The sequence below is a fragment of the Phaethon aethereus genome (genome assembly GCF_964289735.1).
Source record: "Phaethon aethereus genome assembly, chromosome: 2".
NCBI lineage: Eukaryota > Metazoa > Chordata > Aves > Phaethontiformes > Phaethontidae > Phaethon > Phaethon aethereus.
The window spans coordinates 153,803,984-153,831,215 of NC_138582.1; the positions used below are offsets into that span (position 1 = coordinate 153,803,984).

The following is a 27,232-nucleotide window of genomic DNA, read 5'->3' on the forward strand; positions in this document are numbered from 1 at the left end:
GGGGTAATAACTTCCAGGTGCTGATGTGCTCTTTATGGGAGCCGTTATGCTAAAACCCACCGAAGTGCTGATCTCCCATATTAATTAGTATCTTTTCCAGACTCTCCGGTAAAAAAGCCTACCTTGGAAATACACAGATGACGATAGAGGTGTTTGGCAGTTTTGTTACACTAGTATTAGCTCACCCTATGGAGCACAGTAAGACTTCAGTTTAATCTGACTGTTCTCCCCCAAAATTGTGGGCAGGAGGATTGAAGACTCAGGAAAACAAGACCAGTTCCAAGTGCATGAAGAGAGTACCTGCTGCTCAGGTAGAGTTAGAAAGCCCTCCTACCACCAAAATGGCCATCAAGTAACGCCTAACCATGCCCCACATTTTGATGCTGAGACAACAGCAGATGTTTTGTTTATTTAAAACATTATGAATGTAGCCAGCTGACAGGAACCCAGAAGGTCTCGGTCTCCAACCTGTCAAAGGTGGTTTTTAGCTCACTGTAAGCTGTAGCGAGGTCATCGTTGACTATCACCTTATCGAAAAGGTGGCCGTACTGGCTCTCCATCACGTGGGCAGATTTAATCATTTCTTGAAAATCTTCTTCCTAGTAAGACCAGGGCAAGGCACAGTCAGTCCATAGCAACATCACGTAAACTCGTTCTGTGGCAACTGCAAAGGTACTTTCTTATTTCTCATCTCATCAGGAGATGGAAAATGTACTTTTAATAATAATAAAAAAAATATAGAAATTACCATCACAAGTGATCTCAGAGAGCATTCTCACGAGCAGACTTTGCTCAACAGGCAATTCTTCCACCTCTCCCCTTGCAGTGACAGAATTAGTCACTGCATGGTAATTACAGAGGCATTTTCTATTAGAAATACCAGTGGAAAATGTTTCTAGCTGTTTGCTTTGATGATACATTTAAAGTTTCATTACTTAAGTCTCAGCTTGCTATTAGCATGTGATATATTACAGTGCAGCCTTTATTCTTTTAGGAGCTTGGTAGGAGCTGTCTTTCTATGCCTGGTTCGACCTGGCTCAGGGGGTTTCTCTTCATGTTTGGAGAGGGAACAAATCTTAGGAATTTAATTGTTTACATAACTCTCAGAGATTAAACCCATCCTAAATAAGCAATGTCCTGAAGGTTGCTCTTAAGAATGAACTCCTCTTACATTTTATATACCCTAGAACATATTCTTATAGGGCATTATTTCCAAACTATTTCAAATGCATACTCTACACAGATACAGTCTGTGACTATATCTGTGACTCAGTTTGAAACAAAATCTAAAAAATCCTAAATAACATCTGAATGAGGGAAAATGATACATGCTGTAAACATAGGTAAGAAGTCTAACAATGATCAGCTTTGCTTTAGCTTCAAGTAAAATATGATTTCATTATATTTCAAGGAAGTAAATAAGTTACTGTTGGGTAATCTGACTAATATTTTTTTTTAATTATTGGCAAAAAGCAGCATTTGTTACTTTCTTAGATTTTTCTCCTCCTTTCTTACAACATTTCCCCATAATTGTTTCTCATATCCACATATATGGGGTTTTTATTAAAGTAGCATTTACTTTTTTAATCGATGCTTTATATTTGAGTTTTCCTGTAAATCTAGACCCAATGATACACTAGATAAAACAAGGAAATGCTTATACTTGAATAGAAACAACTAAGCCCACATGCAAATTTCTGAAGAATCCACAGCATTATTTCTCATAAAAATATACTTGCACTGTGGGGGTTCTTCAGTGACATAAAATCAGAGGATCATGGAAGTGTAAATACCCATAAGCACATCAAACAGTGAAGCCACAACAATAAATTTGCGATGTGAGAGAGGTTGGGAAACAAGAAGATACTCTGTCCAAGCTCCACTGGATCGAGTTGATCCAGCGATCCCCTTTATTTTCAAGGTAAACCGCTACAACAAAACTCTTACCGAGTTCTCATGTTTTACCATGTCTACATATACTTACTGTAAAGGGTTTTGCAGTTCCCTTATCATCTTTACTTGAAATAATCTTGGCATTTTTTCTGGTCTCTCTCAATCGGTCAAGCGACGGAGGCTTTATAAATATAACAAATGGTTTAAATTCGTATGTTCGTAAGTGTTTCACTGTCTGGGAAGAGGAAAGGTTTTAATTAATTAGTTTATTTCACACAGTGGAATTTACCATAATAAAAGAAACTCTCCACTAACCAAAATGAACCCACAAAGCACTTCTAGAAGACTGTTTTTCATTTACTGCCATCCCGCCACCCATGGATTCACGTAAGGAGGATTTTCATGCGAATGGGGAGGAAACTCTCCACTTCCACAGGGGCTGCTGGCAAAGCCCATCAGTCCGGCAAAGGCTGGGCTGCGCACTGCCGTGCCACCGGCAGCCGGAGGATGGAGGAGAGGAAAAGTTCAACGCATTTTAGCAGAAATAACACCTTCTGCACCCGTGAGAAGTAGCGGGAAAAGGTGTCTGAGACTCAGTCACAACAGGTCAGTGATTTGTTCTCTTCAGTACTGTGTGTCCACCACAGAGCTCTGGCCGTTCACCCTTCCTGAGTCAGAGTGATGCTACGCAGGGAGTCGGAGAGCTCTCCAGCCAGACTGCGCCCAGGGCGAAGCAGAGGCGGGCTGGCCGGCAGCTTTCTGTCCTCTCCACGCTGCCAGGGCCCACAGGAAAATGCCGTTCGGAGAGTGGGATCCCAGAACGGCTCACAAGCCTGGGTCCCCCAGAGAATTTAGCCTTTCACTGAATACAGGGCCGTGCTGGACAGGCAATGGGCTCGCAGAGCAGCCCGGCAATACCAGCCCCTTCCCAGCTCCCCCCGTCCCCTGGCACGGGGTCTGGCTGCCCCGGCCACCCCTCTGCCAGCGCAGCCCCCCTGCCCTGCGCCCAGGGCACAGCCCCGCGCCCAAAACTGCCCCGGGAGCCGTTCACAAGCGGCTGGGGTTCAGAAGTCACAGGCTGGCCACCCTTGAAGAAGAAATACTTTGGCTGGGTTTAAACAAACTACTCCAGCTCCTGGAAGCACTGTGGTTATTAGTAGCATAAAAATTCCCAGCGGAGCTGTTCAGCGGGGTTGAAAGGCAAGGTCAGCGCAAGAACAAATGGTTTAGAGAGGAATGTTCTTAACCATTATCCAGCCAACAACACATTTAGTGCGTTCCTTGACTCGTGTCCACCCTGCGTGGAAACCTTTTGCATGAACGGTCCGGTGAAACGTGCGAGAGCGCGTTGCTGGACTGGATGATAGCTCAAAGCCATTCTGAGATTGAAGTTTCAGAGAGAACCTCTAACAGAAACCAGCAGAAAGATGAACGAAAATATAGGAACATTTTGTAATTAAATCTTTGCTATTATGCTGCAGGCTTTCAATTCACTTAATTGCCGGGCTGAATACTTGCCAATATGTATTGAAGTTTCCTTCCCCTCTTCCTTTCAGAGTCTTGCTGTGATAAAGGTACCCAGCAAGCCCACTCAACAGGCGTTCAGGGTGGAATAAAATCTACTTTTTTAGAAACCATTTTTTCTTGGCATCCCAATACGCAACGTGAGGAACGACAGAAGTCCACAAGACATGCTTACTTACATGAGGCTGCACATCCAACAGACAAACTTTGTTTTTAGCTAGAACAGATCGAACGGAGTCTAAACTTGTACCATAGTAGTTGTTCTTATACTCGCCATACTCGATAAACCTGTGGCAGAAGGTGAAAACAACTGGAATAATTGCCATTTTCTCCAGGAAAAAAAAACTTATCAGTTTGGTTTGTAAGATCTAATTCAGGAGCAAAAATATTTTACTTTACATGAGAGTTTCACCATGTTTTATAAAGGAAATGCTGTCAAGTACTTCAGCATGTCAATTTTAAGAAATCTTCTACTTTACCACTTTCAAATCAGTAACACCTGCTTGTATTACAGTTAAAGAGAAAAAAGTACTGTAGTCCAACAGCCCACTAATGTTTTCCATCACCTCTTTTTCTGAACTAATGCAATGCAATAAAACAGTGGATAAGCTAAACAATAGAAACTACTGAAATTTCATTGCACACTACAGAATATCCAAATTCTCTGTCTCAGAAGAGGAGGAGGAGCGACGATGGTGCTAATGGAACCAAGGCGGCTGGTTATGTGCTATAAAAGTACAAGCGCTATTTGCCAAAAAAGCAAAGCACAGTTTGAAGTTTCAATAAAACCCACAGCTTTGTGTCTAATACACTTTTGCCCTCTGAAACACTGGGGCAGAATTTCAAGCTACAATGTTTTACAGGCTGCTGGAGAGCACGATGCTACCATTGTCTCCATTTTCGTTTAATTTCTGGCGGGTTTACAGGCAGAGGCTTCACTGTAGATCTCTGAATTCAAAAGCAGAGGAAGTGCCTGGCCTGAAAGAGAGCAGAACTACGCAAACATTGACTCAGGCACATCTGCAGCACTTCCAGGCCCCCCCCGCCCATAGCTGCAATGCTTTATTGCTAATGACAGACGATGCCCTATTAAAGGAGTGCTCCCCTACCCCGAACACCTACAATTCCAATGTCTTCCTGATGAGCTAAAGAACTGAAACTACTTGGAAGCTTAGGAACATTTGTGTTTGCACATACTGCTTTTTTGCTCTGTGTTTTTGCTAGCTCCTTTGAACTGCTTATATATCAAAATATAATTTTAACACATCTTCAAATCACTGCAACTTATATCCACTTTGACTTATTATCTAAAATTACAACCAGCCCCATTTTATAATAAAGCCATTGTTTTAGCTGCGGTTTTAGTTAAAATCTCTTCAACATACTTGTTATTCTGTACGTCTGTCTCAAACAAGTGCTTGGAAATGAAAATGTATTCGACACCGTCACTTTCTTGGCTTCTCCTTGGTCGGGTGGTGTCTGCAGTTTCATTAAATAAAAAAAAAAAAAAAAAAAAAAAAAAAAAAAAAGGAAAAGATGCATAAAACAATGTAATACAAACCAGTTCAGGAAACACTGAAAAGCACACAACCCTTGTGCAATACTAAGCGTAGCGGTTCCCTCAGCTTCTGATGGACATAAGGCTGCTCTGGATCTGGTAGGCAGCACATGACAAGATTGTGTTGTAAAAGCATGCAGGAAAGGGAGGAAAAAACCCTACTGGACAAGTATCAGATTATCATTTTTATTAACCAGTGGAAAAACGCAATAAAATGAGGACAGATGAATAATAAAAGGAGCAGCAGTCCATAACAATTACCCCAGCCTTGCCACTTGTTAAACTTCTTAGCATATGAGACCGTAAAGGGAAACGAAGCTCACCAACCTGATTTATAAAATCTTATGTTCATTAACAACACTTGTAGCTATGGTGTATGAAGCATAAGAATAAAAAAAACGGGTGTGAATTTTACGTTTTAGTGCTTTTCTTTAGACGGTGATCAAAAGTAAATTCCATTTTTTTTAGCAGCCTTGTAGCCTTATGCACACTTCTTTCTTTCCCTCAAGTACTAGGTACAAAGTTCTTGCTTATAAATGAAACTTATTTGTGGGGCTGCCACTGATGAATAATGAACCCATTCAAAAGTCCTGTTTAAAACAAGTTGTATGTTACAGCATCATCCATTCTCTGTCACATAGGAACATACACAACCTGCTTGCAGAAACACAGTCTTAGATGGTATTTGATATCACGCTTTTCTTAGGTTGAACATGAAGAGAAACATTGCTAAGACAAGAACCCCAGTTCTCCCTCCAAGTCCTGACTTACTGAATTTCAGAAAGAGGGATTTCTTTATGTGTTTGTTTTAAATTATAACCGCAAATTTGGAAGAGAAAAGAGAGAAGGCAGCTTGATGAATACTGGCAATTTTTAGAGAAATATTTTTGGGCAAATGATTGCATATGCTTCAATGTGTTAAATATTTGGGAACATCTGGCTTTTTTTGTTGTTGTTTTCAATACCCAGCTGAAGCAAATATGTGCAAATGACATGACTTGCCAAAACCAAAGGTATCCCTTTTTCTACCTAGCAAATTCATTCATACATATACTTTCTAGAATACCTGTACTTGCAAAAAAACTGTAATGATAACTCACAAATTCAGAACGTTGGACCTATATCTTTGAAGGAGCCCTACAGGAGGCACAAGTACAAGTAGAAAGCAGACCATCCTATATGAAAGAAAGCCCAGTAAAGCATTGTAGAAGTTAACGTAGAACAATGTTATGCAGTGTTATACAAAGCAACACTACTTGGTCAGACAAGAGGAAAGAGGGGAAAAAATCCCCACATCAACTTCTCTAAATGTAATCAAAGGGATTGAATTAATTTATTCGCAGGATTAAACTGCTTATCATCAGTCTTAATTTTCAGCCTGTCTAATATATAAAGGCCATTTTGCTGAAAGCAAGCGTTGGTAACAGAGTACGTTTCACTGCTTTACAGCCAAGTCCAGGGTGTTCTTCAGCTGAGTTTCATTTACTAAACTTCGCTGACATCAATCATGTTAAACTTGTACTAAAAGTCTACTGCAACGCCTCCGAGCCAAAACGTCCTATCAGTTTAATCAATGCTCTTTAAAATACAACTGCAGCAGCACTTTTAAAAATTAGAAAAGTGATCTGGATGCCAAGCATGCATTTAGAGACCCAAATCTGAAAGTGCCTTAAGGTAATGCAATAATAAAGGATAATAAGGCAAGTATAGCAATAGGAGAATGGAAGAGTCTTTTTACTTACGTGGCACTGTTACCCCGTAATGCTGGGTGTCACTGATCAGCAATTTCCGTTTAAGTTCATTCAGTCCAACCCCTACAGGACCTGAAAGAAAAAAATCGCGCTGTTTCCTCACTCCCTCCAGCCGCCGCGTCCCGTGCCGCACCAGAGGCCCCCGAGGACACGCGCTCCCACCCTCTCCCCGCGCCCCGGGCGCACGGCGCTCCCTCCAGCCGGCGGCGGGCAGCCACGCCGCGCGGCCGCTGGCTGGCTCCGGCTGCCACCGTCCACCCTCCCACTGCGTGAGGGTGGCATGGCGCGGCGGGACGAGGGACGGGCAGCACTCCCCAGGTCACAGCCCGCTCGGGATGTTTGGGTTTCTTTCTTTGCTGTTGACTTTCTTTTAAACTATGCTCGTCTCCTGCCTGCTGTCTGAGCTGGTCCAAAGCAAATGTTTCCTTCTTCACACGGCTGCCAAAGAGAGACCACTCTTGGAAAGAGGATGGCAGGAAGGAACAAAGACTGCACGGAATTTTTTTGACCCGTCTCCTCCACCTCCGCTTGAGTACTGCTGTCCTAGAAGCTACTGAGCAGACGTTCCTCTTGGCTTTCGGGTTGTCCCTAACTCTTAGCCATTTGCCAGCGGTGCGTTAGGTCTCAGTGAGGACCCTCTGTCCTCTGAGGTCTCACAGGCTCCACGGGCAATCGCTGCCTGCTCCCAGGAGCCCTTCATGCAGGTCTCCAGCCTGCCTGGCCCCTTTCGCGGTGGGGCCATGGTGTGTGTGTGTGAAGGGAGCTCAGTGCTGCACGCTCATGTGTTTCTGACAGCGCAACGGCTTCGTTTCTGCGAATGCAGAGAAGAGTCAGTCATTGGAACCATATCCCAAATAATACAAGGATAATACATGTGGTTTTAAGGAAAATTCTTGCTCTTCTAGTAAAAATGACACATTAATGCATGGAGTGCTTATTAGCAGAGACATTTTAGACACTGGAAATACAAACCTAGTGAAAATTTTAATGAAGTAGTGATATATTGGTTGGTTGCTGGTGAGAGTCAAAACCAAAGACTGATGCTCCAGCACCTTCAGGTGCCTATTTGTAAACATGACTATCTGCCCTGTCTGAAGTTAGAAACACGTAATGACGAAAAGCAAATGCCTGCTACTTTGCTTCTACCCCAGACTATGGTCTCTCTGTAAAATCTTGGCGTTTCTGCATTTATCATTTTTATACATTTACATAAGTTAAATACACAACTACATTTCAAGTTCCATCTCTGACCTGCCTGTAAATTAATCTATCAGTATGTATAAATGTTTATTTAATATGGTGTACAGCAGCCTCTACTGGTGCATGTCTGCAGAGGAAAGCAATGTGTTATGTAGATAGCGGCACTACTTTTGCTCTTATTTATTTAAATAAACATTTTTCCTTTATTAACAGTTTAGCTATTTAAGGCAAATACAGATCTTTATAGGAAAAGTAATTAAAATTCTCAATATATGCTGGCAAAGTAGAATGAAACAAGTGGAATTCAAATTTAAAAAATCATTGTATACCGTCCATCAAATATTGTTTCCTCAGTCTACATGCTGTCAAATCAACAATATGCTTTTAGGTCTATTTATATATAAAGAACACAGGCTTCGCTTCCTGCGACAGATGCTTTGGGAACTTCGATCAAATCTGTTTCCAGACCACAACCTCACTACTACTCCTCTGTCTCGCCTTCCAGATCACCATTTTAAAAGCATCTTTAAATTTAACTGCTGAAAGGTGTAGATTCTTCTTTTTCAGTTCTGTCTTCGCAGAGTTCTCGTAAGCGTACCATATGGATGCTGAAGGCTGATTCCTAATTAGCAATGCCATCCATTATTCTGATTTTTACACTACATCTCCCAAATGTAATGTACACTTCTATTCTGAACATCCTTTTCATTTTGAAGTAGCAGAGAAAGATCCTAGAATCATCGAATCTCTGGGTTGGAAGGGACCTTGAAGGTCACCTAGTCCAACTCCCCTGCAGTGAGCAGGGACATCTTCAACTAGATCAGGTTGCTCAGAGCCCCGTCCAACCTGACCTGGAACATTTCCAGGGATGGGGCATCTCCCACCTCTCTGGGCAACCTGTGACAGGGTTTCACCACCCTCATTGTGAAAAATTTCTTCCTTCTATCTAGTCTAAATCTGCCCTCTTTTAGTTTAGAACCATTACCCCTTGTCCTATCACATGTGCCCTTCTTTGCATTCCGGTGGACACGTGTTCATGGTTTGTTACTGCTGACCTTGCTTTATCCTAGCACTGCCCCTTCAGAAAGCTCTGACTTAGCTGAAACTACGCTGTGTAAAGTTACAGTATGCGGCACATCCATTCTGACTCTTAGGAAATAAAATTTGTGCTAGTCTGGCCCTCACAATTACTGAACCAGAAGCCTTTGTGAGCAGGACTTTTCCCTCATTAATACTAATGAAAATTCTAGTGTCTAAATAATATGTTTCATATTAAAATACTTTGCCTTTGCCTGATTAGGCTGCAAGGTATCACACACAGGATGCAGGCAATATTTGCAAAGGAAGACTTCAAGGATTTGTGGGCAGCCTGGGAACAGTAAGTTACCAGAAGAAAACTGGTGATATGATATTGGATAAATTTTTTTTTTAGCAGACTCATCACATACATAACAACTAAAAGCACAGCAGAAACATCTGTATCATTACTGCTTCAGATGATGTTATTTTAGCCCCAGGGATATGCAGGACTTTATTCATGAACCTGTATTTGCACATAAGGTAGAATCTTGACAAACCAATACATCTAGCTGAACCTGAGACTAGTGTATGTCATGCTACAGGGCGCGAAAAATAACTGTGTGTGCAATTTGCATTCTGCAAATTAGACTAGGCCAATTTAAAATGAAGCCAAAAGAAATTTCCACTTCAAAGTTGTCAAACTCCCTCCCCCTAAAACAGGGCAAAACAAAACCTAAAAAACCTTCCAACAGTAAATTATACATTTAGGCCTAGCAAAACAGAAAAGACGTTTAATGCCCCCACCAATTACAGCTATAAATTAATTATCTGTCCCTTTGTTTCCTAGTACTAATATCCAAATTATATTTGACAGATTATATTGAATGCTGCTACTGGCACACAAAAAGTTTTTAAATCTCTTCGCTTCCACTATACCTGTGTTGCTTAGCTCTCCTAGTTTTTCCACATTTTGCCCAAGACATTTTTATGGTATTGGCCAGACTTAAGCTGCTCTTAATATCCAGAGAAAAACATTAGAATTACTGAAGTCTGCAATAAATTTCTGAACTGCTTTTGTTACTGAAAAAGCACACTTTTTTCACTTGATTTATTACAATAAAAATCAAATGAAATCTCTAGGTATTCCTTAGATCAGACATATGCAATTTGTTATAAAAAGTCTACTTATCACACTTTTGCACTGCACTCTGTTGATGTAAGTGTAAAATCAACTCAGCCATGTTATTACTTGTTGTATATAGCCCACAATCTCACAGTGATCACACTAGTAGGTGGCTGAATTTTAGTGCTGGAGAGTGACAAATCCGTATATTAAAAACTAAATTTAATGTTCCCTTGGATACAAGCAATATAAAAACACAGCTACTCAACAGTTCATAACAGTCCCTGATAGAGGGTCTTATTTCTTTGCTCTGCGGCTTTCAGAACGGAATAAACTTTACTAATGAAGCATCAACCTCTGTGCTACTGCAAAAGAAACAATAGGCAATGAGACATTACTCATTGGTAGCAATGGTTACTCACTACTCGTTGGTACGCCGATGGCTACCTCTGCACAATTTAAGATAATGTACTTTCTCTTTTTTAGGAGTCTGAAGCAATGCATTTTGGGGTAGATAATAAATGCTGTGGGGAACTCGTGACAGTGACAGATTATAGAACAGGAAGCTGACTAAGGATGACATCTTGAGTCTTCTGCAGCTACGTTTACATACGTTCTTGGCCTACAGCAGTCCACCTCTCATCCACCTTTCTCTCTACTTGTCTACTTACTTATTCTAACACAGCAGATGTTTTTGTTTCTTTACACTTATATATTCCATCTTGGCTGACCACAGGTATTTATTCTATTCTTTTTTTCTTCTTTTTTCCACATAGATACATTCATTGATCTCTAAGAGCAGAACACAGACGTAACTGTTTTGAGTTTAGGTACAGCTTGACCGTCAGGTAACCATGGTAGCTATATTTTAATGTAATCTCCTTTTGTTTTAGCAAGGCTTTAAACATGGTCTCCTAAATCATCCTTATACACAAGTTGGAACATTCTGTCTAGATAGGTGGACTACTACGTAGGTGAAAAACTGGATGGATGATCATGTTCAAAGGGTAGGGGTTATTGGTCTGTACTCCACTGGGTGACTCATTACCAGTGGAGATCCTCAGGGGTCTAGCCTGGGACATACTCCGCTTCATATTTGTATCAATAACCTGGAGGAGGGCACAGAATGGGCCCTCATCAAATTTGCAGATGCCAAAATGGGTGATGCAAGTGACTTGCTCAAGGGCAGAGCTTCCATTCAGAGACACCTTGATATGCTACAGGCATGGGCTGGCAGAACTTTGTGAAATTTGATGAGGACAAATATGAAGTCCTACATCTGGGACAGACTAAGCTCCACAGCAGTACAGGCTGGGGACTGGCTGGCAGGGGAGCAGCCTGGATGAAAAGGACCTGAGGATCCAGGTGGACAGGGAGCATGAGCCCACAGCACATGCTGGCAGCAATGAAGGCTAACAGAAGACTGGGCTGTATCAGCAAGAGCCTGGCCTGCAGGTAGAGCAAAATTACTCTTCCCCTTTTACTCAGCACTCCTTTAGACCCTGTGAGGAGTACTCTGTCCACAATTGGCTCTGCAGTGCAACACAGAAGTTGATAAGCCAGAGCAAAGGCAGCAAAGGGCCTCAAAGATGACTAGGAGCTGAAGAACATGACCTGTGAGGAGAGGCTGAGGGAACTGGGCTTGTCTAGCTCAGAGAAGAGATGGCTTCAAGGAGACCCAGCAGCACCCTTCTGATACTCACTGGGGAAGACAGAGGCCACCTCTTTACCAAGGTCCATGGTGAGAAGACAAGAGAAGACACAGTGGGAAGACAGGTTCCCAAAGTTGTCATCAACAACCTGCTCTGAATTCAGTGTTAATCCTGCCGAGTGGGAGGCTGGACAAGATGATCTCCTGAGATCCCTTCCAATCTAAATGATTTTGTGATAAGCACTGCGCTAATCAGCAGTCCCCAGTTTTACCCAGACAAAAATAAAGAAAACAACTTACCAACCAAAACTACAAGCCTGTATTTGTCATGAGGTTGTCGTCTATATTTTGCAACTTCTTCGTATGTTGGGATATCTGCTGTATCATACTGATCACTCTTCTTGCACTCATACATAGATTTGTTTGTTTTTTTATCTTTTCTGCTAAGACGAAAGCTCCTTCTAAAACCAGCTGCAATAAGAACAGGATTTTTTTCAAAGTAAGAAAATAAGTCTTCTCAAAGTATTTGAAAATGTCTCTTCCAAACAGTTGAGAATTGGCGCATGGAATAAAAAAATGGATTATATGTTTAATAAGCCAGGTCATAAGAATGATATTTGCCCACAGTTTTAAACTATGTCAGGTGCCTATTTAAACTGCAGAATTAAGATTACCAGTGGCAACAAGGAGTTGTAAAATATAATTACAATAAGTTGTTAACAGATTTAGATAATTTGAGTGTCTTATACATTAGTATATATACACAAGGAAATTCATGCAAGCTAGACTCTCATACCATACTTAATGCATTTCTATTAAATCATCATGGCACATGTATCAAACACAACATACGGTAGAAATACATCTGGTGGTTGAAAGGGTTAATGAGAATTAACTCCTTGAACAATTTTTTTGTGCTCAGCTCTATGCTGATAGCATACAAAAAGTGCACAAAGACAAAGATGTTTAAAACCAAGCACTGTTAGTTAAATTCCAAAACACTATGAAACATCTTAGGTAAGAGAGTACCCATATAATGGATATCTTAGCATGAAATTAAAAAATAATATTAAATTAATATAAATGAAAATGAAATTTTCATTTACAATTGCATCCACAGTGCGACATCTACAGTGCCTATCTAGAAGACTGGAAATTTCACATAGCTTTTAAGTACTCTCAAAGGAGGTAACAATAGGCATTTTCAAGCAAAACAGCACAAAAAACCCCCTTCTATACTATATGTTAGGAACCAATTTACTCCTTTGTGAATGATTACCTCACAGTTTTTCAAATAAATCCTTTACATTGCATTATATTACATTTTATTGGTATCTCTATGGCACCGCTTTTGCTCTAGAAGGAACTACAGGAAGGACTGCAAAGCTTACTTCATTATTTGGGGGTAATAAAGTAAAACACAAACTACACTTTAAATACTGGAAAAATCCCAACACCCTTTTTTTTGGCCAGAACATTTCATAGGACAGTAAACACGTGTAAACTTTTGGTGACCCCAGATTTTTCAACAATATGTCTTCATAAACTTGTAAAAGCACTTATGTTTAGGTGTTTGAGAAGTAATCACATTACAATTTTTTCTTCAAAGGTAGTATCTGGCAAATTCAAGACTCAGTTCTGCAAATATTTAGAACCAGATCTGAAGTGAAATCCTACGAGGCTTAGTTACAGGCTTAGCATCTTACATATACACAGTTTCACTTAGCATAAATCTTTGCAGAACCTGGATCATGGAGGATGTTAAGCAAGTTATTTTATTGATGTGAGCCCCTATAACTATGGCAATTCACAACACACGCATACACACAAAAAGGGAAGATTTATTTGAGAATACAGTGGTGTCAACCTATTCATATTCAAAATATGAATAAGTAAAATGAAAATTGATGAAAGAAGAGCTAGACAGGTATATAAAGAAAGGTTAAAAGTAACATTAGCAATACAGACACATGAATTGGGTCACAAGTTTCCTGAAGGCAAATCTTAAAGGCTCCAGGTTAAAAAAAAAAAAAAAAAAAATCAGTTGCCCTAAAAGCAAGCTGAAAATTGTTCTGATTTTTTTTTTTTCATAATCTTTTTATGGAAAGGAAAAAAAAAAGGAAAGAAATAATTCTTCCCATTTGCTACTAAATGATTTTCAGAATAAAGACTGTTGTCACAAAAACTAGAATTCACATATCTGGAAGAAAGTAAGGGTAGAGATCAAATGAAGCTAAGCCAGTCATCTCCATTCCAGTTTGGTGTTGATCTTACAAATACCTCCGTGCCTCTGATTAACTGTATCATAGCGTGATTACCAACAGCTTCTTAACCTCGGTTTACATGTCAACCTGTGCAATCTTTAGGAAAAATATCCTCTCTGCAAAATCTTCCTATCAATTCAATCTCTGCTGTTAGGTTTTAGTAAGACCATTTGTAACTTCTTTCTCTTTTCTCCATCCATGTTATTCAGATTTCATTACCAGACTACCAGGTGGTGGGCTAAAGAATTTTCATTCCTTCTTCTCTTAAACGAGAAAAAAAGTTTTGGTGTTTTTTTTTGTTTGGCTGGTTGGTTGGTTTTGGGTTTTGGTTTTTTTTAATTAGAAAGGAGAAAATCTTTCAGTGCTGTCTTCAGGCTCATTTGTCCTTTGTCACTTTTACAGGCTGCATATAAAGCATCACAAAGACTGGGGTGATACGGTTCCACTGCTAACATGGGTTTCCTTGATTAAAACATCCGATATTTCTGTGACTGAACTCACTGGTAAAGTTAAAATAGTAATATTGTCCTGTATTTTAAGAAGGTTCAACAGGAAGTTCACCTAGGACTTAGACATTACAGAAAAGCTATTATATTAATTAAAAAGAACAAACAAACATGGGAGCCAGAGGTAACAAAGCAGATTTCCAGTAAGTCTGATTTCTTTGCAGTGTGCTGGTAAAGATGCTCTGTAAAACTACTGAGTATTACAAACCTGTGATATGCTGATTGCTTTATCACTTTAAGACTATTGTCAATTTGAAAGTTGTTTTAAATGTTTCTCAAAGCACATCCAAATAGCCCTATACAGAAGCACAAGCAAGCTTGTGTTAAGCAGCTTTTAAAACCGAGGAAAATGTACAGTACAGAGAGAAAGGATGAGACTGTTTCAAAAATATCCCACATTTTTATGATACTGCTACTGCATTCCTGGAAACATGATTCTCCCTCTCTGCCATTATATATCCTCACATATGTGGCTTAACTTTACTACCTCCAGAAACTATTTTATAAAAAAAGGTTAATAAATATTTTTTATTGAACTCTGCATTTATAATTGCATTATAAGTTGGGCAGCTATGACTGTGCAAAAAGATTAAGCTGCATTGAAACATCATCATACTTGCAAGGAATAAAAACATTTATGAACAAGCAAAAAATAATCTGCTAATGTTTTCCTATGTTACAGTATAGGAAAGATAAAAACAAACTTCATATATTTAAATTAACAATAGACCATTATTAAAAAAATAGTGAAAATCACTATGGAAAACCAAAACCAATACTGATATGCAATAGAAAAATAAAGTTTCTACAAAATGACTAAGCTTAAAAGTAAATTTCTATAAAGAACAAAGGGAAAAAGCATTGCTTGCCCAGAATATTTGATAATATAAGCCTCAATGAATATGAAAGGAGCTGCAGGCTACAGTGTCTGGAATATGGATATCAGCAGAGATTAACCTTAGTTGCCAAGTATGCAGACTATAAAATAAAAGGGGAAAATTCCGTCACTAAAGCAACATAAAATTATGAACACTGAGAAGCTTGCACCAGCTCACTGGGTTCAGCTACACGACTAGAAGCTTACTGAACATGTAAACCCATAAACTACTGTGGAATGTAACAGGTTCGGTGAAATAAGAGCAGCCGCTGGGAAGAAAATATGAAGAACAAATGTTCTCAAACTACAAATGTCTCCGAACCTTATAACAGTTCTCAACATGAAATAAAAATCAAAAGCTGCTACTCATAAACTTAATTAAGGCCCAGCAACAATCCAAGAGAAACTACTTACATCTCTAAGAAAAAGAATGAAAAAAACCTTAGCAGAAATGTGTGATTCTTCTTTTAAACCACTAGCAATATATACATTTGGTCATCTCAGAACAACATCCTTACATTTCATAGAATCGTAGAATAGTTTGGATTGGAAGGGACCTGTAAAAACCATCGAGTCCAATCCCCCTGCAGTGAGCAGGGACATCTTCAACTAGATCAGGTTGCTCAGAGCCACGTCCAACCTGACCTGGAATGTTTCCAGGGATGGGGCATCTCCCACCTCTCTGGGCAACCTGTGCCAGTGCTTCACCACCCTCATTGTCAAAAATTTCTTCCTTAGATCTAGTCGAAATCTGCCCTCTTTTAGTTTAAAACCATTACCCCTTGTGTTATCGCAACAGGTCCTGCTAAAAAGTCTGTCCCCATCTTTCTTATAAGCCCCCTTGAAGTCCTGGAAGGCTGCAATAAGGTCTCCCCGGACCCTTCTCTTCTCCAGGCTGAACAATCCCAACTCTCTCAGCCTGTCCTCACAGGACATTTACATAAAGAAATCCACTTTCACCTCACACTGAAATCCAAACTGAAAACAGGCAACACATGAACCTGTCTTCCCTAAAATATTTTAAAAGGATGCTTGATGTAAAAAGCTGTGCTTATTTAGATTTAATCACATAATTCTCAAGCAGAGTGGACAAAAGATTGCGACTATGTTCTCTGAATTTATATCCAAATACATTCACGACAGTAGAAAGTTAATTTCTCAAATTGAGAGAAATTGCACTAACAGTGCAGTTATTTAAATTCACCTATGCTTCATGAATTCACCAGTAAGGCTCCAGAATGCTATAAGGCACTTACACATGCTTTTATTCATCTTCATTAATTAAAACAAGTGCTTAAGTATGTGTTTAAATTATGTATATTCTTTGCTGAATTTATTCTAATCTTACAGATCTTAGAGTGAACAAATGCTGTTTATTTCTGAATGCATTTACAGGTACTTTTTGTATTCATATTTCTGACAAAAGCAAGTTTGGTACCATTACCTAGGTCTGTATAAATACAGTATTTTTACTAGATATTTCTGGATTTTTTTTCCCCCCCAAATATTGGGATTTTTTTATACTGGCTCGTATACCAAGTATTTCTATTGTTACACAGGAACTGCACAAACACAGAGCAGACTTCTTACTCTGCTTGCTTCTGGACTGATTCCCAGCTTGCACATTTAGACAGGGTTAATAAAAATTTAGATTATGTCTGGATTTTTAAGACAAAATTGAGAATAGTAAACAGATGACATTCATCTATATTTACTGTATGTTCATAAAGATTCAAGTAATGTAACTAGACTTTACGCTTGGCAAAAGCAAACTCCTAATGTTCTCCCCAGCAATTCCTCAGGAAATTACCGCAGAAACATACAATACTATACTGTAACTTAAATATTAGAATTTGCTGAAAAATCATGAGATTTATCTGAGTCACTTTAGAGGGGAAGATTCAAAATTAATAGTAGCAGAACCTTGGACATAAAAGATATGACCCCAAACGGTACAGACATTCTGTTTTCTGAAAGCTGCCTCTTCTGTTGCTCTTCATGACCACCTCATGTGTGTCTAAAGCACATATCCTTTCAGAGAGTGTCAGATGCTCACAGAATACCCCGGTACACAGATTGAAACGCCAGCAAATACAGAGCCCTAAATCTGTAACAAGCCATAAAACAAACTGAAAATTGATTAATTGATATTAGACTTCTTGTAGTTCACTTGAGCTGGTAACGCTATCAAAAGCAGCATGAAACACGACTTACTCTTTTTGGTTTCACGTAGTAACTGGTGTATCTATTCTTTCAAAAGTTTTTCTAGAACTTACGACACACAAACGGTTTACTATACTTCAACTTACCTTGTACTAACTCTCCATATGTGTGAATACATCCAAGGTTATACAGGTAAACTCCTTCATCAATGGTTAAACTAAATCAGACTACCTTGGTCTTGTAACAGGTTACAACATACAGACAGGCAGTTACTCAGGTGTCTCTGAAACATCCCACACTTGGTGTGACCCAAGCCCTTCAGTGACAATGTTTTAGATTTTTTTTTTCAGTGTAGCATGTTTAATCAAGACTTTACGTTATAATAATGAAGAGACTTGCTTAGAAATTCTTAGTTACTTAGTAATCAAGGAGTGCCATAAAGGTCTATCATCTTTCAAAAACATGCACATTTAGAAAAATTGAGATGCTCAGGATTCATTCCAAAACTGCAAAACACAGGTGGACATTCAGAATAAGCTGTTTTCAAAAATCAGGCATATTTGTTTTCCCACTCTCCTAAAAAGCAACAGGCAGGAAAAAAGAAGTATCTTTGAAGGCCTTCACTACCCTTGGGATTGAAGGAATATATACTCAGACCAGTGGAAAAGAAAGAGGCCCTTCCTGAGCAGGAAGGTAGACTGCAGAAATTAGATATGGTATTGGCTACCAAATAGAAGGTTTATAAAGTGTCTTTGCCTAGGACTCCTTTACCTTATAGAGTATCCAAGTTTTCTACCTTGCACAGCACATAGGTAAGAGTTTTGTGTCCTCCCTACAGCTGGTCAGCAAGTTTTGGTCAGATTATTACACTTTAGGCAGTGGCATTTGTCCAGCCCAGGAAGTTATTCCACAGCAGTTTGTTCCCTGAGAAAATATAATTTAGGAGAAAAGCAACCCTAAATGTGTCTGAATAGGATTGGGCTCTAATAGGAGACACAAGTGCAAGAGACATTCTCAGTTACAAAATCACATGTAACATGTGTTACCATATGCAAAGAATGACATCATCTTTCAAAAGCCTACTTGCTTGATCTTGAAAGGCTAATTTCTAATGAATGATTCTTAGTGAAGAGGTCCAAGGAACCTCTGTTTTCTCAACCAAATAGCTAGCTATTCACAATCGGTGAATATGCTTGTGTCCTTACCCCAAAACTGGTCCTAACCTTAGACAAGTCTTTTTCTCCCTGTTGTTCTGTCTTCTAGGTCTCCCCTCCAACACCTCACTTCCAACAGCACAGACCCATCATGAGTAGGCAGAAGGTCCCATTTCTGGACTAATGGCAGCACTCTGCTGCGTGGAGGCTGTCAAGAGATAAACCAGTGCCTGCACTGTACAGTAATTCTCCAAAAGTTTTTGTAAAGTTTTGCCTAAGTAAACTACACCCCGTCTTGATTTTTTGTTCTTTGCATCTGGCACAACAGTAGCTTCTTTCACAAGACATTTCGTTCCTAGATGACCAGGCCTTTTTGGTAACTGTAGACCAAAACGTTCCACTGAAAGGGCTACAGCACCAAGAAAAGGTGGATTCTATTTTGCCACCTTCATTCTCAAATAAAGCAGCAGCCCACTAAGATCTGATTGCAAAACTGTGATAGTCTCATCTTGAGAATTGATGCACTCTGTATTTGCAGACAGAAAGAAAAGATAGCAGGGGGAAGGGTCTTTTCTGTTTCAAAGAGAAAATTTGATAAGGAAAGTGCACTTCATCTGGAATCACATCCAAAGTATCATTTTCCAAGCAGACTTCAATCTCTCAATCCAATTGCAATTCAACATTAATTTAGTTGATTACCTAACAAACGAAGGAAGTTTATTTTCAGCATGATCAGGTGACTATGAGTTCCATGAATACCTGATGAAATTATACCACACTAAGGTTTTGGAAAAGGGTCAAAGTTCTCTCAGTTATATAGCTTGTGTGTTCGTAGTTTATATTCCACATTTAAAAACAGTATACTGCAGTATGAAAACCATCTTAATTTACAGTACTGGTCTAAGGTGTTTCAGTGAGCCCAGTGACTTGGATGTACTAAAGCACTTTGACAAGTTTCTTCCCATTCCTCTTGTAGTAGGAGGATGAAAGCCTTGGGAAAAGGGCTGGTTGCCACAAAATCCGCTCCAGCCAGCCTTCAGCTGGCAGGAATTCTGGACAGTTTCAACTAAAATATTTTTACATAGCTTTTAAAATGGCACAAATTAAAAAGTTGAAACATATCATGGAACATTCACCTTTTTTAAATGTTACTTTTGTTTGAAATTTGGAATCTTGAAGCTGAAGCCAAAGGATTCCTTCCCCTCCTCTCCCCCCCTCCCCGCAATGATACGTTGAGCTCAGACTAGCTTTAAAGCTAAATTTAAGCTATTGAGTTATTATGACTTATTTTATTTTGCAATATGGAAAAAGAACCGGTGCCTGAAAATTTGCTTTGTACTCTCACTGAATCCTCTCCAAATTGTTAGACAGACATGTACAAAGAAAGAAAGTGTAAGCAAAACTTGGATAAAACCTTGACAGTGTGTCTTCAAAAACTTACTCAAACTTGTCACGATACAGTAACCTTCTTGTTTCATTAAACGCGTTGCTCACTTAATGTACTTTAAAAGTAAATTTTTTTCCCAAATTTATAGATATATTTTGACTTAAAAATCAAACCAGTATTTTAGTAGCTTATGTTTACCAGATAAAGGCATACACTACATAAATCCTTTATGTCAAATCCAATGAGCCATTTTAAAAACCTTAATATTCATGCTTTTCTCATGCAGAGTAAGGATATTTGTATGCAGATTACCCCCAAAAGCTAAGTGGACACAGTAGTTCCAGGGTAAAGAAGCTGAAAGAAAGGAAGAAATTGTTTTTGTAACCAATTGCTCACCTAGATAGGATCCACTGTTGTGACCAGCACATTCAGCATCTTCTGGACGAAGGGTAAAAGCATACAGAATAAGAGCCAAGAAATAAAGCAGAATAGTTAGAAGCCCAGCAAAAAATACAGAAGAAATTACTTAAAAAAGACAACTGTACAAAGCATAGCATTAAAAAGCCTTCAATAAGCCATTTTCTTAAAAACATAAAACAACATTTATTGTTTTATATTTTATCTCAAGATACGCTGGAATTTTGCAGCATGCACACTGATCTTTTTACCTTTTCAAGCAAAAATTGTGATGACAGCAAACAATCTAAAAAGAATTCTAACACTGTATTATTCACACTTTATAAGTTAATAGAAAATACGAAAAAGAAAGCAAAACTTATTTCATGTAAATCAAGCTTTTTTCATAAATTATACATTATCAGACTTTAGCTTTAAGTTTTGGCTCACTGGATTAGACAGAAAGGTTTTTGATCAAAAACACATCCTCTCATTTGATATAAAATAGCTATAATGTATATTTTTACATGCCAGAGGCCCTTTGATCAAAAATATGAGCTACAATTTCTAATGCCTTTATAAACAAAGGCCTCTTAAGCTAAAAAAATAAAATACATGAGATCAGCTGCTATTACTTTAACATATGCTGCAAGCATAACAGTAACCAGCTACACTCGGAGGGAAAACAGTAAAGATGATACTACATGGATGAACTTTCTAGCATCTCAGAGAAATACTTTGTCAGTATTAATTAGAAACGCAAGACTTCTCATGGCTATGTAATTAAGTTGGAACAATCTCTTTCCAACCCAGCCCACCGAAGTTTTACTAACATTATTTTATGATACTATTTTTCTATTCGTATCTTCCAAAAGTTCAAGAAAGAGAGAGAATGCAGTTTAAAACAATAGTCCAAATTACTGGTCTTTACACGAAGCCATATTCTAGCATTTTTATCTACTTTAAAAAAATGATTCAGTGTATTTGGTGGCAATATAGAAGCATTGTATATATAACATCTCTTAGAAAAGTTGGACTATATTCAATTTAATTCTAAACACATGTTCTCTAAATAAAATTATTGGGCTATGCAGGGAAACTTTTGTACATGTACCTTCAATTTCCTCTGAGAAGCACAAAGGGAAAATAGGAAAGGAAATCATTAAACGGAGTGAAAACATAACTTAAGAAAGAAAAGTTAAATTGAAGAAGAAAAATGCACCTACCACACTCAACCGCTTCCTCATCTTAGAACAGCCAAGAAAACAAAGTATTATTGTTTAATACTTCATAAATAGGAAAAAAATTAGCTATGTAAGCTACTTTAAAATCCTTTTGATGGCACCCATTATATCGAGGCATATACCGACGTACTGGCACTGAGTTTCACTTACATGTTTAACTACACTCAGTTAGAAAAGAACGTAGAAAGACATTGAAATATTACGTGCACTTTAAATTTCCTATATTAGATTCTTCCACTATTTATTTGGTAGCAATGACCTTACCCAGTTGTCATGGAAGATCTCTTTGGTATTAAATGCAAAGCTTGTTAACTCCATTTAATCAGTCTTAACATAGAATTTCTAAGAATCACTACCACGAATATGATCTCAGTATTTTTCTGCAGTTACAGTAACAGCTGCTACTTCCCTTGGAGCTGGGTTTTAGAGGGGTTTTGGGGTTTTTTTTTTTGAATGTCTATAGTTGTAGCTGAAAAAATGCTGAAAGAATTTATATACTCTTGTCATTTTTTCTCTGACACTATCCTAATAGAATAGATCTACTTAAGATGTTCTGCTTACCTATAGTAAGTCAATAAATTTCTGCCTCCTTGGTAGTGGAAAACATATAGCTTTACAATCATCTTTGGGCTTTTATAGAAATGCAAGATAAATAAAATGGATTTTTGTTCACAAAGATATTATATACTTAGGTCTCGATTTACACAGAGGTTTAACAATCTACATCTCATTCAAATTCCTTCGGAATTTGGATAAATATGCCTAAAATATAAATATTTCAAAGAGTTTCCACAAAGCATGTCTTTCCTCAGAATGCGAAAAAATTACTCAAGAGTTTTTTTACAATCTTACAATACGTAACTGATGTACCAAACAAAGGCTAGGTCAAAACTCTCCTGCCTATCTGACCACACGGAATTTTTTCCCATTTCGTGTCATGAAATGGATACGAAAGTCTTTTCTGCCAGGGGAAGAATACTGTTATGCAGAATCAGTTCTTGGTACCTTTTTCTCTTGAGGACTTATGTTTTAAAATATTCATTTGGAAGACTTCTCTCAATCCTATTTAAAGTTTATTTCTACACTTGCAGTGACCATATGGTTTTAGTAGGCTGGAAAGTCCTCTAAGGTCAGCACTGCTTGGCTGACCACATCTGGTGCCTTAAAAGAGTGCCGACAGTTTTGTGAGTTGAGAGTGAAAGTTGGATGCTTTTTCCTCTCCTGACCTTAAAAGCTCCTAGTTCTTGAAGTGACAAATGCCCTAAAGTTGGACCTAGGATGGCAGGCTGGCTTACACGTACTATTTCTTTCTCCTTCTCTGTGCTGAGCGACCTCTTACACTTCCTGATACGTATGACAAGTTTTTCTCTATTTCCACTTTCATGACTTTCAATAGGCTGTAATGTATCTCCTGAAAACAAGTCACTAATGCTCAAACCCAGTTCGCATCAATACATCTAAAAAGTCTCCTGAATTCAAGAAAGTTATTTGACTTAACTAGTGACTGTGCATTTTAAAGCATTCCGTTTGGTATTTTATCACTGGAAACAGACAAGTCCTCATTTGTGAATGTGAAAGACTGGACCAGGAGAACAAGAGGTCTGTACGTACACACAGGTGGACACTCCCTCAACCCTGACCACTGCAAACCTTCAGAGGGGACCTGCAAGTGTGGGAGATGGTGGAGCTACAGCAGCAGGGCTGAGACCAGCTGAAGGAAACATAAGCTTCTGGGCTACCCCTGCTAGGAAAGGGAATGGTCTTATCCATAATTCAAAGACGTCAGAATGTCTACAAGCTGAGGTTTAATGCTGAGATAAAGTGAGGGAGTTCTGAACTTTTTGTGGTTTGTTAAGTCTCCCTTCTTAATACTGCTCTTGGCTTGCTTGGGCTGATTGAAGGTAACAGTCTATAATGAAAAGACGTGGGAAATCAGTGTGTCTTCGTAGCTAGGAGACAGTCATCAACATGTAGCTCCCAATTTGAACTTTATCAGGAATTTTACCAGGGCTACTGCTTGTCCCTAGTAAAGCCAGAGATTTGCCAGGAAACTTTCTATTGTCATTCACCGCTAATTCAGCTCTGTGTTTTTGAAGCAGTTGTACGCATGCAGCAGGTAGGTGCAGATAAATGCCTGAAGTTCCAAAATTTAAAGACATGGAAAATTGGGGTAGATCTCAAGCCAATACAGTTACACTAAATTGAAGTGGGGTGAGAAAGGAAATAGAGATGTTTATCTGGAAGGAACAAATAAGAGACTAAAAAAGGACAGAGACTAAAGAGGAGGAAATCTCATGGGAAGCAGGAAAATAAAAGCAGTGACAAAATGGAAAAAAACCCAAAACATAAGGCAACATGGAGCAAATAAAACACTGGGAAAAGAAGAAATATGATCAATGAAATGTAGTGTGGTAAGAAGGGAGAAGAAGTTACAAAGGAAATACTCACGGAACAGGCTTATGAAACAGCAAGAAAGCAGTACCACACGTAAATGGGAAACAAGAAATAGGAAACACAAGCGCAATGGAAGCTTAGGAAGTAGGTGTTTTTATTCATTTTAGAAAGAAGAGCCAATACGCTAAACTATAACAATCAAAACAGTATCACATACACTGTATTTTTGTATGTATTTTAACTGAAATATATTCAGATTTGGTTTTGGAGGCCTTCCCTAAATTATATTTCTTATGAAGCTCAAAACCAGTGCCTCTCCAGGACCTTCTTCAACTCTTTGGAACAGTCCAGCACCAGATTAAAATTTTTAGCTTTTGCCGACTTTCTTTCAACAATATTTCCAACAAAGAATCTTACTTAAATGTTTCTCAGTCTAAAATTAGATCCAGCAGCTCTGTTCTAGTTTCTTATCACAAGCAAGTTACATCACCCCTTAAATTCTACTTCACTTTAGTGAACAAGAAATTGTGACATACAACGATCTGCATTACAGTGAATATATTAAACACTCCTGATTTTTTAGTGATGAACAGCCCCACATAGCAATCAGCATTTATATTGGTTTGCAAGTTTTTATCCTATAGAGTTTTGTAGATCAAACGATACATCTATGTTCACGCTATAGGAAATTTAAGGTGATCTAATTTAATCCTCTCGTAACATCATCAGATAACAGTATCTCTACCAAGATAATTTGGAAAATGAAGAAGGATAGTCTTGCAGTGGAGGACTGAGCAAGAGTTTATGAGATCCGTTTCCACTTCTGTCTCATGTGACCTTGACTCAAATGTCATCCAGCTTCAGGTTTCCTTAATTTCTCTGTGGTAGCAGGAAGTTAATATTTGTAAGGACAGGAGACTTCTGAACAAAGATGCTAATGTGCTAATTTAATTCTATAGGTCTGGTTTATTTTTTGTTTTCATTCATAACTACCTGCAGGTGGGCAAGCAAGTTTCAAACACGAACACAGAAAAATACTGAGAAGAAAGGCAGAGTTAAGATTGTGCAGCAATTATAACAAGCAAAAGAGTCCTACTATACGTTTATCCTAAATGTTTGGTCTTCAAATACAAGTGGTACAAAGCATTCATTCTTTTAGCCTGTTTAAATTCTTTTGTTGGCAGAACACAATCTTCAATTCACAAGACACTCATCTATGGATAAACTGTGTTACATCTTGTTTGAATGAACACCATTTGGCTGCAGTTAAATATTTCCTCTTGCTCATACAATGCCAATCACATATGGTAAATCAAAATTGAAAGTAAAATAGGTTTTAAGCCCTAGAAAAACTGTATGATGATGGCTTTGCCACAGTAAGTATTTACATTTAGCATTAAATATACAGAACAAATGTATTTTCATGGAAAAGACATCCCTGAACAGCTCTGTCATATATGCTACATACATATACATATTTATATATAACTATACACACAGGGCATGGATATACACATACACATATGCCTGCACCGCACAAGTTAACAGAAGTTACAGGCTACACTAGTATGAAATATAAAGTTACCAGTAATTTTCATACCAGAGACAACACATATATAACATAAGAATAAACACAGTAACCACTGTGAAAGCAAAATTATGCTGAAGGAATATAATGTCTTGGCTGATTATTGTAGTTTATAACAACTGCAGAACAGCAAGTTATTTGGTTGTTATTTGAAGAAATTCACTTTTTTTTTCTTCCCCCTCAAAAAAACAGGTGATCACTGTTTTATCTACAAATTAAAGTAGGCTACAAATGCAAGAATGAGCATGTTTGTTGGCAATGACTATTACAGTCAGAGCATGAGTAGTCTTTGTATTCAAGTTAACAGACTGGGAGCTATTAAACAAATGAATTCTTCCTCGTGCTGAGTCTCACGTCACTCCTAATTAGCCAGCATGCAGCAACAGGAGAACTCGCAGAGCCAACTCTAGCTACAAAGTTGTGCCCAAGATAAGGTGACCTGCTAAAGCCAGGAATTCTGTTACGTATTATTATTGAGGAATACCAGGTGAGCGGTTTTCTGTGGAGCTGGCACTCAGCGGTGGCTCACAACCTCAGACACACCAAAGCTGACTGCATGCAGCCAGACCCACCTCTACTGTACCTCCCTCTGCATCCCACAGAGCTCCCTCGCACCCCGCGGCAGGTATACTGCATGTTCACCATCCCAGCATGCAGAGGGTTAGTCCTACTGACACATCTCTGTTCCTTTACTTTCATTCCATTTTCCTATTTTCTTCTCTACGCTGCTTTTTCTTATCGTTTTTCCCTAGTAGAATTTCCCCATAGTATTAATGCACAACACTGCTTTTTGCTGGAAAGTCATTGCTGTTAAGTATTGAGAAAACTGCTGAAAATGCTTGAGATGTTTGTTATCCCTCCACCATTTCTGCACTAACCCAGACCCTGGGAAGTAACACTATCAATGTTATCAGCGGGTCAGCACATCCAACAGCCACTTATCTCATGCTTTTAAAACTTATCAAATAACAATAATAACAAACCAAAACAGGTCAGAGCTCCTATCAGTGATTTTTGCATTCACCATTTCAAAAACTTTAGCAAAACAAGTATGTTAGTGTTTGATTTAATGGAATCAAGAAACAACTGAACTATAGTGCAAATAGTGACTACAGTAATGTTCTTGCATAATACTGTTAATTGTGTTAATCTAATTCTTGCAAAGCCCATCCTGTGTGGGGTTTTGCCTAATGGGGTTTATGGGAAGCTTTTGTCCATCTGTTCTTCCATTGCCCTTATTGCAGTACTTTCTCCTATTCTTCATCAACACAAAATTTCACTGCCCTGCTTTTCCCTTTATTTCTTTACTCCTAGTTTTTCTGCGTCTTCCTCTCAATGTAAAACCATCTCTTGACAGCGTTGGCTCCACCTATATTATCAGTTTCCTTTGACCTTACTCTCAGATACCACCAAACTGCGCACCTTCTCCATTTGCAAATGCAAGTGTGATTTCACTTACCTTTCATTATGGAATGTACACTGCTTTGCCCCGTCCTCCAGTGTACACACAGCATGTTAAAGGTTTTCACTTCGACTGGT

General features: G+C 38.6%; 1 protein-coding gene across 1 annotated transcript in view; it reads right to left on the reverse strand.

The window, feature by feature from the left end:
• Window positions 1–419: 419 nt before the first annotated feature.
• The window catches only part of MPP7 (MAGUK p55 scaffold protein 7), a gene marked incomplete at both ends in the record, with an annotated part of 106,672 nt that continues 79,859 nt past the window's right edge, over window positions 420–27,232 (reverse strand). The window contains 6 exons of the mRNA XM_081996405.1: window positions 420–599; window positions 1,985–2,128; window positions 3,597–3,705; window positions 4,803–4,896; window positions 6,718–6,798; window positions 12,021–12,191. Coding sequence (XP_081852531.1) covers window positions 420–599; window positions 1,985–2,128; window positions 3,597–3,705; window positions 4,803–4,896; window positions 6,718–6,798; window positions 12,021–12,191 — 779 coding nt within the window. The remainder of the gene's footprint in view (window positions 600–1,984; window positions 2,129–3,596; window positions 3,706–4,802; window positions 4,897–6,717; window positions 6,799–12,020; window positions 12,192–27,232) is intronic.